The sequence below is a fragment of the Chelonoidis abingdonii genome, chromosome 2 (assembly GCF_003597395.2).
Source record: "Chelonoidis abingdonii isolate Lonesome George chromosome 2, CheloAbing_2.0, whole genome shotgun sequence".
In the NCBI taxonomy this organism is placed as follows: domain Eukaryota; kingdom Metazoa; phylum Chordata; order Testudines; family Testudinidae; genus Chelonoidis; species Chelonoidis abingdonii.
This window is the reverse complement of record NC_133770.1, coordinates 192,301,945-192,315,033: the sequence shown is the minus strand read 5'-3', so window position 1 is coordinate 192,315,033 and position 13,089 is coordinate 192,301,945. Positions and strand designations below refer to the sequence as shown.

Sequence of the window (13,089 nt, the reverse complement as noted above, 5' to 3'; positions counted from 1 at the left end):
ATCAGTTTCATACAGGCAAATGAAGTTGTCAGACACAGCGTCTCCTAACACAGTGATCAGGGCAAATCATCCAGAAAAAGATACTAAAGACTGAAAATGAGAAAAGTTGAGATGAGCACAAAGCAATGCAGGAGCCCTGAATTTGCTCTCCAAATAATTCTTAGTGGAAAGGAAAGCAAGGCAGCAGATTTGTATTAAGATAGTTCATACATTGATTTACTCATCCAGTGGTTTGCCAGTTACAAAACACTTATCAAGTCATATTTGGGGAAATTGTGCATATAGATTTCTACAAGTATAGTGAGAGAGAGCTTTAGAGCAAGCCTGAGGAGAATAAAACATCTAGTAGTTCAGGATTTATGCACAACCGAATTTACCTTGGAAATTTAGATATTAAGTCTCATTATGTACAATGTATCCATTTAACTTTAGTAAAAGTGCACATTAAAAACAACACCATCAGGAGTTCCAGTTTTCTGGTGAAATAGCAAAGGGAAAAATATTAATCTCCATGAAATAATGTGAACAAGTATTTTTGCTCACTTGCAGACATAGGATGCACTGAATATCCAACATGGCAAGCTCCTACTGGTATATTTCAACATATTTACTGTAGTTAAAGCATCATAATACATATGGTCTTGAGTTTTTGTATTTAGGATTTGACAATTTGAAGGTTTTTTTTCATATAGTCATTCAAATATGACTTTAAATAGTCCCGCATATGCTAACATGGAAGGGAATCTAAATTCCATGTAAAAATACTCCGCATTTGAGTGATAGCAAATGGCTAAATCACCTCATGGAGCGAAGTTGGCATGCTGCCTCCATCTGTAGCTGTAGTTCTCGGGGGAGGAGAGAGAATTGCCAAAAGAACTGCAGCTGAAACTGTGACTAACTGAAATGCCTAGGGGTGCTCATCATTTTAGTGAGACTAGAAAGGAGTCTCTGCAGGGAGGCAAATGTGTCCTTTTCATGATAAAAAGAAATATGAAAAGATCTGCTTGCCACGATATAATTTAGGCTCATTGTTTTGTTCAGCAGGGGGTTAAAAGAAGAGCATAGTCTGTGTACTTTTGTGAAAGACAACTCATTAACTATTGCTACTGTGAGATTTGTAATATGGTACCAATACCGCTGCATTTTATTCCACTCTGTCTTGATTATAATGGATCTGAATATCAGTGGGGACAGAATCCTAGTGAAAATATGGATCTCCCATATGTAAAGTTTGTGTGAAGAACCTTCACAACATGTGGTTTTCTTGATTCCACCCCACTCCCACTCTCATATTTTGTAATTCTTCCACTGGCTTCCCATCCCTTTTGCTTTCTTGCTGCCTCCGATCTCTTAGCTCCCAAGCACCACTAACCAACTGATCATCTGCCCCGCGTCAACCAATTCATCCTCTGCCTCCTCCCCACCAGCAAATGGAACCTCTACCTGGCCCCAGCCAATTGATCTCATCCTTTGTCCCTTCTACCCTCCAGCAAAATGACACTGGGGCCTCTCAACCTTCTGCTCTCAGCCACATCCTGAATTCAATCTGTTCCTCCCTCAAATTACTCTCAGCCTTCCTTCCAGGCAGTGGTTCTCCCTACCTCCTTCCCCAGGCTGTACAGGGATTGGATCCAGCCTATATCAGGGACAACCCTTCTTGGGCACAGGCAGGGAAGGTGCGGGGGAAGCACTCGCCCTGCTCGTGTTGTAACCTCATTGGTGTTCTAACAGACCAATGGGGATGCATGTGGTGCAGCAGCCAAAGGAACACTTAATGTTCCCTTCCCTCATGCACTAGCAGGGGGTGCAGCTGAGCAAATGCAGCAGGACAGAAGGCCTGCAAAGAGATGCCTACTGCAGAGAACTTTGGGGTTTCCAGGGAAGGCAGGGAGCAGGAAGAGAGCTTCCCCCTATGAACTCCCTCCAATGACAGGCCAAGGTCAGGACCGTGGAAGGAGACGTTGGGTGTGGGGGGAGAAGGGAGTGAGAGTGTCAGGTGTCTGGCTCAGAGGTCAGAGCTCTTGTCTCCAAGAAAGATTTTGGCAGTTGTGTGGCAAGGGGAAAAGCAGAGTGCTTATCACAGGTTAGGGCAGTGAGGGAAAGGGCAGATCACTATTCCCTTCCTTGTCACCCCTTTGTGTGCTGGGGCTGCAGTCACTACAGCACACAGTCTTGGACTGACTGTTCTTTATGCAACCCGCCTTGACAGCATTTTGGCAAAGACTGGCATAAAACTGGCATAAGGGTTTTGGGCTGGAGCTAGAACACTATTCCAGCTTGTCTTAATTCAGTTTAACCACCTACGAGCAAGGTTCCAGGCTCACCAAGCAATACACAATCAAACACACTTGGAACACAGCTTTCAATAAACCGCAAATGTGATGTCTTGTCCCTTTAAATGTCTGTGCATGCCCCCATCCCCAGTGCAAAGCCTCACTTCTGTGTTGGTTTCTGTTTTGCTGCCTGAACAATAAAGGCAATCACAGCAGATGACTGTGTTTCTAGCAATGCTCTCTGTGGTGGCAGCTAGCTCCTTCCCTGCTGGGTCCGCATATAACATTTTTATCCCACGAGTGTCCAGTGCTGCCTCTGCCAGAAGATGAAGCAATAAGCAAATAATACTATTGTCATGGTACAATTCCCCACTCTGAACCTTAGCGTCCAAAAGATGGGGTACCAGCATGAAGTCCTCTAAGCTTAATTACCAGCTTAGTACTTGTAGTGCTGCCACCAACCAGGAATTCCAGTGCCGTTGTAACACTCTGGTCCCCAAACCTTGCCGGGAGACCCAGACCAGACCCTCTGGATTTACCACAAGGAAGTAAAACCCTTCCAAACCGTTGCCTCTCTCAGGCTTCCTCCCTGGGTTACCGGAAGATGCATGTGAATTCAAACTCCTTGAATCTTTAACAAAGAGGAATAATCACCCTTCCCCGCCCCCAGACCTTCACTGAGAGAGGGAAAGTAATCCTGAACAGAGAGCAATTAGCCTTCTCTCCCCTTCCTCTTTCTCCCCACAATTCCTGATGATCAGACCACGTCCCCTGGGGTCTCACACCACGAAAATAAAAAAAACATCAGGTTTTTTTAAACACAGAAAAACTTTAAATTAAAGAGAGAAAAACAGTAAAATGATCTTTGTAAAATTAAAATGGAATAGTACAGGGTCTTTCACTAACACTCTGGGAATACCTCCACCCAAGTTACAAGTACAAATTAAAATCCTTTCAGCAAAAATACAATTTGAAACTCCTTTCAGCAAAACAATTAAACTCCTTCCAGCAAATGCACATTTTCAATTAAGAAATAAACATAGCCTAACTCCTTTTATCCTATCTAGTACTCATATTTTGAATGTATAAGAGCCTGTATCAGGGAGATGGAGAGAAACTGGTTGCACCTCTGGTCCTCTGAGCCGCCAGAGTGAACACAACCAAATTTTTTACGCACACACAGAACTTCCCTCCCAAGATTTGAAAGTATCGTCCCTGATTGGTTCTCTGGTCAGGTGACAGCCAGGCTTACTGAACTTGTTAACTCTTTACAGTCAAAGAGATATAAAGTACTTCTGTGCTATTAACTTTTCTTATCTGTTTATGACAACTATTAAAAAAAAGAGGAAAGTTCACCCAGACACCCAAGGTGACAGACTGCTGACGGGGCAATGTGAGCCATCCTGCAAGAGAGAGGAAGTAGGCAAACAACTATAGAACAAAGTCGAAGGACTCTGCAGTTACTGACAGAGCTGTTCAAACAAAAGTGGAGAGGAGGAAAGTTGCAATTAATGGCAGAACACGAGGAGCTTTCTGCCATTGCTGCCTAGCACGTGCAGAGACAGAGCGGGGGCAAGGAGGAACCATATTGATTGACCACATGGCCAGGCAGAGAGACAAACAGCTCAGCCTGCACTGAGGGTCTATAGCAGCAGAGGGAGTCCAAGCACAGTCAAAGGAGGAATTCTGCAGTTTGCGATGTAAACACACAGCCAACAGAGTGTGACAGATGTAGATAGCGTGGTTAAGAAAAAGAATTTCCCTGTCCCAGAGAAGATATTCAGTAGGCATGACATCCAACAGGAGAGCAGAGAAATGGCAATTTTTGTGGGCAGTATTGACAGGGGCGGCTCTAGGCATTTTGCCGCCCCAAGCACAGCAGGCAGGCTGCCCTCGACGCTTGCCTGCAGGAGGTCCCCGGTCCTGCGGATTCGGCGGCAGCCTGCGGAAGGTCCGCTGAAGCCGCGGGACCAGCTGACCCTCCGCAGGCATGCTGCCGAAGGCAACCTGCCTGCTGCCCTCACGGCGACTGTCTTGGAGCTTGGCGTGCTGGTGTCTGGAGCCACCCCTGAGCATTGGTGAATTTGATGACAACCAGGAATCATGGGTGGTGTACCTCAAACATTTTGAACAAGTTGCTGCAGATGGATGAGTTTCAATCTTGCTGACAGTGATGGGTCGAAAGGCACATGGACTACTGCGTGACCTATTGTCTTCAACTGTGCCTGGATCTGCCATGTATGCTGTAATTACAGCAACAATGCAGGAACAGTTTTCTCCTATCCCATCAATGGCAGCAGAACACTATCGGTTCCATCAGTGGCATCAGCAGGGCCGGCTCCAGGCACCAGCTTATCAAGCAGGTGCTTGGGGTGGCAACTCCCATGTGGGGTGGCACTTTCAGATAGTCGGGGGCAATTTGGCAAAGGGTCTCTCACTCCCGCTCGGAGCGAAGCACCTCCCGCTGAATTGCCGCAGATCGCGATCGCAGCTTTTTTTTTTTGTCTGCTTGGGGTGGCAAAACCCCTGGAGCCGGCCCTGGGCATCAGGGAAGTGGAGAGTCAGTAGCACAGTTCGTTGCTGCGCTAAGGAAGTTGTTAGAACATTGTCAGTTCAGACAAATACTAAGTGATGCCCTGTGTGACCAATTTGCCTCTGGATTACACAAAGACCAGGTCTGGAAGAAGTTAGGGACTGTATCAGCACGGACATGCAAGAAGGCTGTTGAAGTAGCAGTTGCAATGGAAACTGAAGAGAAGGATTCTTTGGGCTTAAGCATGAATTAAGAAGTTCATCTCACAAACTTGTGAGACAAAGAACCATGGAAATGTAAGGAATTTCCATGTGGCTGTTGGGCACAAACTACGCTCACTGAGAAAGCTGTTGTTCAGGTCACTGCCATACCACCATCACCACATTATCCCAAGAGAGTATGAAAAAACAGTTGTGCACCTGAATTTATAAATTAATTGGTAAGTTGCTATTCCAGGGCAGAATAATCCCTTGTGACTCACTCAAGAGTCTGCAGTAGTCCATGCACAACTTTTAGTTAGGTTCTATAGTGTTTCATGTTAGTCATGTAAACAGTAACGTGTGTGTGTTTGGAAAACTTTTTGAAGGAACGTGATGTCCTGTCCCTTTAAATATTTGAGCATTTGCCCCCTCCCAAGCCTCACTTTCATGTTGGTTTTAGTTTTGCTGCCTGAACAATAAAAGCTACCACAGCAGACAGCTATTTCTATCTCCTTCTTTGCTGGATCCAGATATAACACCAAAGTCTGTATTTCTCAGTTGTACTGAGGCAGACTCAGTGTCTGTGCAGCTAGCGAGAAACTCCCCACAAGGCCCAGAGTGAACAAACAACAAACAGGAAATGTCTGTAGTGTTTCAGTTTTATTTTACTTGGTGCTTATGCAATCAAAAAGCTCAAACCTATCACAGTCTCTAACCACATTTCCTATGTGCATCTCAAACCTTATGACCCAGGAGCAAGACTGTTTATTTACCCAAAAGAATTAAAGGGCGAATTCCTGGCCTCAATTGAATTCAATGGAAAACTCCCACTGTCTCTAAATCTTCCGATCCGAGCTTCTAGGATTTGATCCAAAGCACACTGAAAGTCAATGGGAAGCATTATATTGACTTCAAAGCAATTTGGATTAGGCCTTTGTGCCGTACCTTTGAGTATGTCTACACTGCACTGTAAACCCAAGGTTAGAAGAATTTGAGTTAGCAGATCCTGGGTTTGTTAACCTAGGGCTTGAGCAGATACATTCTTTATAACATCAGGTTAAGAATCGTTGAACCCTAGGACCCAGCATGGGGTTCCAATATCTACACTGCATTATGTGGTTCCGAGTGCTACCACGCATATCCCAGACTTCCTAGCACCTTTTCAAAAAGTGGCTGTTCTAGCCCTTTGTTTGTGGTTCAGTGTGGGAAAACCTGACTGTCCAGAAAACTTGACTGGCCAGAGGACAGAAAGTCGGCCCATGGGATTGTGGAATACGTTTGGCCAACTCCCCGAGCACAAGTCCAGTGGGACTGCATCTAAACACAACAAAGAAACAGGGTTTCAAGCCTGGGTCCTGGCTGGACTCCAGCCCAGACCCTCCCCCTCCTTTGGGGTCCTCAGACCCTAGGTCCAAGCCGTGGGTTACCGCAATTTATGTGTGGACAGAAACAGGGGGTTTAACTTGAGCTTGAGTTCAAACCCTGGGCTTTCATTACAGTGTAGACACCCTTTCTCTCTCCAATTTCATGTGCTGAAAACATGTTAAAAACTCATAAAAACACTATTCTCCTCCCAGAAAAAAATCAATAAAACAAGAAATACTTTTATTTGAAGAGAAATGTAGCTGGCACTGTAGATCCTTTTAGCAACTAAAAGCCATTTGAAGAAAAAGAAATTTTATAGTAGAAAATGTTTAGTCAACAAGGTGGACCTCTATAAAAAAAGAAAAAAATCCCACCTTTTCACATTCTCTTGTATCAGAGGGTTTTCATTGCAATAATAGAACATAGTAGGACATAGTCAATAAATAGCCCACCACAGCCTGCAAAGATACTGAACTACTCACATTTAGAGATGACTCAAGATGCTACTAAATTAGCTTTTTTTCAGCTGTGGTTCCTTGTTGAGGTCTTTATAAACTGGTCTTGTACAGGGCCGGCTCTAGGTTTTTTTGCTGCCCCAAGCAAAAAAATTTTTGGCTGCCCCCCACACTCCCCTGCTGCCCCAGCCCTGACTCTCCTCCCCCCACACACCACATCTCCTGCTGACTGCCCCAGTGCACTGGGCTCCCTCCTTCCCCATCCCAGTGCCCTTCCCCACCCCCCGACCCCCACGCCTGCCACCCCAGCCGTGGGCTCTCTCCCACAACCTGCACCTCTCCTGCCTGTCCAGCCCTGTGGGTCACTGGTAACTCACTCCCAGGGCAGGTCATTTAGCAGGAATTTTGGATTTGCACAGAACACAGACACGATTGGTTCCCATATGGTTACAGAGCTGCAGTAAAGTGGAACAATTTTCAGCTTGTGTGATTGGAAGATATCTGGATGCATATTATAAGACTGTCCTCCATAAATGAGGAAAAGTTGAGGTGCTTTATTATTCTTTTGTTCTACTCTTTGTTTCTATGGGGAATTTGGCAATGCAATATCACTGTCCTCCTTTTAAACAAATAAAACTTAAAAAAAAAAGGCAATGGCTGTTGAAAACAGCAATTCCAGTCCTAATAACCACTGGGAAGCATTTCTTGCTCAATTTTATCCTACTTTTTCTACAGCAAGTTACAGTGGATCAGTATATTTGATTTGAGAGAAATTAAGTAACAGCTGCTCAAATTGAGCTTGAGGACTCCTGAATTTTGAGGTGTTCAAAACTGGAAGGCAGGTGCTAGATCCCCTTTCTGAATATTAGCTAAATCTGGAAAGGAAAAGTCAATTTCTGCTTCCATGGCTCAGAAGTGGAAATCCTCCTACATGCCTAGTACTGTATCTAAAGCTGTCGAAGTCCTCTAGCAGAGCCTCCCCTCCCTTACTTTTCATTTTAAATTCTAGTGGGATCCATGTACCGCCCTTGCTAGGCTTCAGATAGAGAGGGCACTGTCCATTTAGTCCACCCAATGCCTTCTTTGGGGGCTGCAAGATGAGGTCACACAAGTATCCCTAATCCAGTCTGGGGAAGTCTTCTGAAGGGGATATCTGGGGCAAAGCCATCTACTCCTTGGGCACACTTGTTCCCCATTCACACTGCCACCCCTTTCATCTGGCAGCATGGCTCAGGACCTCACTCCCTACCCCTCCCTTTCCTGTTGATCACTTCCAAGGGATTGCTGGGAAATGTAGTTCTTTTCCTGCTCCAGGGCTGGCTCTATAGGCAGGGAGCTCGGCAAGGAACTACAGCTCCCAGGGTCCCATGAGTTCTCAGCTCCCATGCTGGATCCTCAGCTGCTCCCTTGCTCAGCTTCTGCAGGGTTGGGAGAGGGGAAGAAGTGAGTTTAAAAAAAAAATGGCCCGAATGCTGCTCCCTGCAAATGTGCCACCCCAAGCACTTGCTTGTTTTGCTGGTGCCTAGAGCCGGCCCTGGTCTTGTAAAGTTACTGTAACTGTGAGATTATACAATGCCACTTGTTTCAGAATTTTTTTTAACAGCAACTTTTTTAACCCATTTATACCAGTGTAAATCAGGAGTAATGTCAGTGGAGTTAAACTGGTATATGATCAGAATTAGCCTCATAGCTGATAAACATGTCAACAGCATCATAAAGCTGGTGTTTAAACATATAAAATAGTGCAATATCATGGTGCAGAACTATCTCTGATAGCAAAGTAATGAAAACTAGATTAAGAAAGCAACATAATACATGATAATAGAAAGCCAGCTAGAAAGAGGCAGGAGAAGAGTGAAAGGAAAGGGATCATTATTTTGATTGATGAACCTTATCCCCTTGGAAATATGATGGAACTGTGGTTGGTTATGTCTTTTATTATGTCTTGTAGAAAATTATTAAAGCCTATGATAACTTACATATCATATATAGTCAGGGCTGTCCCTAGCCATTTTGGTGCCATCTGCAGCCCCCCCCCAGGGGGGGCTGTGTGGGGCCCCAAGCCTCTGTGGGGTTGGGCTGGCTCCAGGTCTCCATGGGGGGAGGGATCTGGGGGGAAACCAGCCCCAGCCCGCTCTGCAATGCTCCCCTGGCTCCCAAGCTTGGGGGAGGGGGGGAACCACCACCGAGCACTCACTGGCAACAGGGCTGGGAGCCAGAGGAGTGGAGCAGGCTGGGGCTGGGTCGCTCCACTTACCACATGGTGAGTGCAGGCCTGACCCCAGCAGCAGTCCTCAGGTGAGTGGGGGACAGAGCAGGGGTGGGAAGGGACAGGGGGCAGAGCACGGGCGGGGCTTGGAGAAAGGGTGGAGAGGGGGCAGGGCTGGGGTGGAGTAGGGGCGGGGCCATGGGGAAGAGGTGGAGCAGGGGCTGGAGGAGGGCACCAGGAAATGTGGTGCCCCAAATTTCCTGGTGCCCTATGCAGTTGCGTACTTTGCACATGGGTAGGAAAGGCCCTGTGTACAGCACATTTATAGTTTTCTTAGCTATTGAGCTTTCTGTCTGTTGTCATGCAACATGAGCACAGCTTGTTCCTCAGATGAACGAACGTGTATGTGGATAACAGTGCATCTCTGTACTCGTAAGGCATGATTGTCTGTTTACCGCCTTCCATGAAACACTGTGAAAACTCAGTTATTATTGTTGTAATTCCGTGTTGTTGTCAGAATGACAACAATCAGTTTTGAGAGTTAAGGCCCTGCTCTAGCAAAACACTAAAGGACATGAATAAACACATCCCTATTCAGCAAAGTACTGAAGCATATGAGCAGTCCCACTGAAATCAGTAGGACTTAATGTTGACTTATTAAAGGTCATTTTCTATAAATATTATACGATGAAATAGCATCAGATTATTTCAGTGCTTTGCAATGTGCAAAGTGCATTGTAGATCTAGTGAACTTCCACTTACAGGGGAAATCTTTCCTCCATGGATATGTCAGATCCTCGGTGCAACAGAACTACTGAGGTTCTACTAAACACGTCTCCTCAGCTGGTTTCTCTTTGTAAATAAAGAGGGGGATTATTTGAAGGGACAGTAGACAGTGCATTGTGGGTGTGGCCAGTGGGTCACTGACTACATGTATCCACTGGTTGGTTGCCCTGAGATGGACAATCACAGATTGCAGCAGATGCTACAGTACTGAGGCTCCAATAGTGTCAAGAAGGCCATGGAGGAAGGGAGGGATTTAGTTCCTAGTTCTGCAAAGGATGTAAACATGTGGCTAAGACCCATTGATTTAAAAAAAAAAGAAGTTAAAGTAGAGCAAGTGCTTTGCTGACTCTGAACCTTCGTCTCCCTAATGGGAAACCCTGCACAAAGCTATTTTATTTAGATTTGTGTCAAAAGAAGGATTTGGCCCACAGTGATTTCTCTGTGAGAAGTTTCCATCACATTAAGTGATTTTTCTGTGAGAAGTTTCCACTGTACTCTGTAGCCTGGCATATGTAAAGCCAAGGCTTGACAAACCCACTAGGCTCACTTGACTCTAGAGCGCAGATTATGGCAGTATTTGATGAAGGCAATAATGGAAAGGTGTTCCCCATTTTTGATCAATTGGTAGGTGTCTGGATATGGACATTGTTTATAAAAAATGCACAGGCCCCACTGGTAATTTCTTCTACTGAACAATGTGAATCTTAACACTTAATGTGTTCTGAATAAATACAGTGAGATGACAGATAGAATATACATAGTATAGTATGATTATTGAATTGTGATGTATGGCTGTCCATAAGTAATGCATAGGCACCAATCTTATTATATTTCCTTAATTGCTGTTTTTATTCTTGCACAAATAAACTGCAAACCATCCACTATTATAATGCTGTACGCACAAGCACAATGATCACGTTTAGAAATATAGTGACTTCACATAGAAGGCAGTCATCATAAAAATCAGGCAATGAAAGCAGCTGCAGTATGAGAGCACTAATCTTACATTTTAAGGAAAAACTCATCCTACTCCAAAAAATTGATTGTGGCAGTATTTTATGAAGGAAGTAATGGAACGACATCCCCCATTTTTGATAAACTGGTATGTCTGTGGATGTGGACATTATTTATAAAAAATACAGAGGCCCCACACGTAATTTCTTCTACTGAACAATGTGAATCTAGTTATTGAATTGAAAGGCCCTTCATGCATTCTCCACTCTGTGGCATCCTGGTGCAAATGAACTTTTATTACAGCAGTGAGGTGCCTATATCTTCCACGTTCAGCACTATCACACAGATTATTAACACAGCACTGAAAGAGTTCTACCGGCAGCAGCAAGTTCTTACAAAGAAAACATTGCAAACAATAGGTGAAGCGCATTCAAATCTATGGGTTCATTTTAAGCCCAAGACACAAGGCTAATTCAGATTTTTGAATTTTTCCATCCTTGTTCACATCACAATGATGGAGCAGAATCTGACGGAACTTATCCAGGTCCACACCAGTAATGCTGGGCTGGAGACAAAAGAAAGAATCATTGTTGGGAGAGAAAAATCTCTCAATCATTTTTCTAACATGTGCCAATGGAAATTGCAGAATGACTGAAGCATATGAAATACATTGAGGGGGGAGATACAAATGAAATGCAGAGAAGGATGAGGGGAAAGGTCTTGTGGCTTTACATAGGTGCAGTGGGCTTAATTAGATTTAAGGAAGTCTAAATAAGGAAATCTAACATAATTTCTGTACTTGGCCCAGAGCGTAAGTGACTGATAAAAATGTAAGAACGGCCATACTGGTCAGACCAAAGGTCCATCTAGCCCAGTGTCCTGTCTTCTGACAGTGGCCAATGGCAGGTGCCCCAGAGGGAATGAACAGAACTGGTAATCATCAAGTGATCCATTTCCTGTTGCCCATTCCCAGCTTCTGGAAAACAGAGGCTAGGGACACCATCCCTGCCCATCCTGGCTAATAGCATTGATGGACCTATCCTCCATGATTTATCTAGTTCTTACTTATAGTCTTGGGCTTCACAAATCTCTGGCAAGAAGTTCCATAGATTGACTGTAAGTTATGTGAAGAAATACTTCCTTTATTTGTTTTAGACCTGCTACCTATTTAATTTCATTGGTGACCACTAGTTCTGTGTTATGAGAAGAGAAATAACACTTCTTATTTACTTTCTCTGTACCACTCATGAGTTTATAGACCTCTATCATATCCCCCCTTAGTCACCTCTTTTCCAAGCTGAAAAGTCCAGTCTTATTTATCTCTCCTCATACAGAAGCCATTCTATACTCCTAATCATTTTTGTTGTCCTTTTCTGAATTTTTCCAATTCCAATATATCTTTTTTGAGGTGGGGCGACCACATCTGCACGCAGTATTCAAGTATGGGTGTACCATAGATTTATATAGAGGCATATATGATTTTTCTTTCTTATTATCTATCCCTTTCTTGATGACTCCAACATTCTGTTTGCTTTTTTGATTGTGGCTGCACACTGAGTGGATGATCTCAGAGAACTATCCACAATGACTCCAAGATCTCTTTCTTGAGTGGTAACAGCTAATTTAGACCCCACCATTGTATATGTATAGTTAGGATTATTTCCAATGTACATTACTTTGCATTATCAACATTAAGTTTCATTTGCCACTTTGTTGCCCAGTCACCCAGTTTTGAGGCATCCTTTTGTACTCTTCACGGTCTGCCTGGGATTTAACTATCTTGAGTAGTTTTGTATCATCTGCAAATTTTGCCACCTCACTGTTTACCCCTTTTCCAGATCCCTATGAATATATTAAATAGGACTGGGCCCAGTACAGACCCCTGGGGACACCACTATTCACTTCTCTCCATTCTGAAAACTGACCATTTATTCCTATCCTTTGTTTCCTATCTTTTAACCAGTTACCAATCCATGAGAGAACCTTCCTCTTATCCCATGACAGCTTACTTGCTTAAGAGCCTTTGGTGAGAGACCTCATCAAAGGCTTTCTGAAAATCTAAATACACTATATCCACTGGATCCCCTTGTCCACATACTTGTTTACCCCTCAAAGAATTCTAGTAGATTGGTGAGGCATAATTTCCCTTTACAAAACTACGTTTACTATTCCCCAACAAATTATGTTAATCTATGTGTCTGACAATTTTGTTCTTACTATAGTTTCAACCAGTAGCCGGGTACTGAGTCAGACTTACTGGCCTGTAATTGCCGGGGTGACCTCGGAGCCCTTTTTTAAAAATTGGATCAAATTA

At 44.1% G+C, this 13,089-nt stretch overlaps 1 protein-coding gene across 1 annotated transcript in view; it reads right to left on the bottom strand.

Moving 5' to 3' along the window:
* Window positions 1-10,653: 10,653 nt before the first annotated feature.
* SCGN (secretagogin, EF-hand calcium binding protein) overlaps window positions 10,654-13,089 on the bottom strand; it is a 51,162-nt gene continuing 48,726 nt past the window's right edge. Inside the window, 1 exon segment of the mRNA XM_032801255.2 lies at window positions 10,654-11,380. Coding sequence (XP_032657146.1) covers window positions 11,212-11,380 — 169 coding nt within the window. The 3' untranslated portion in view covers window positions 10,654-11,211.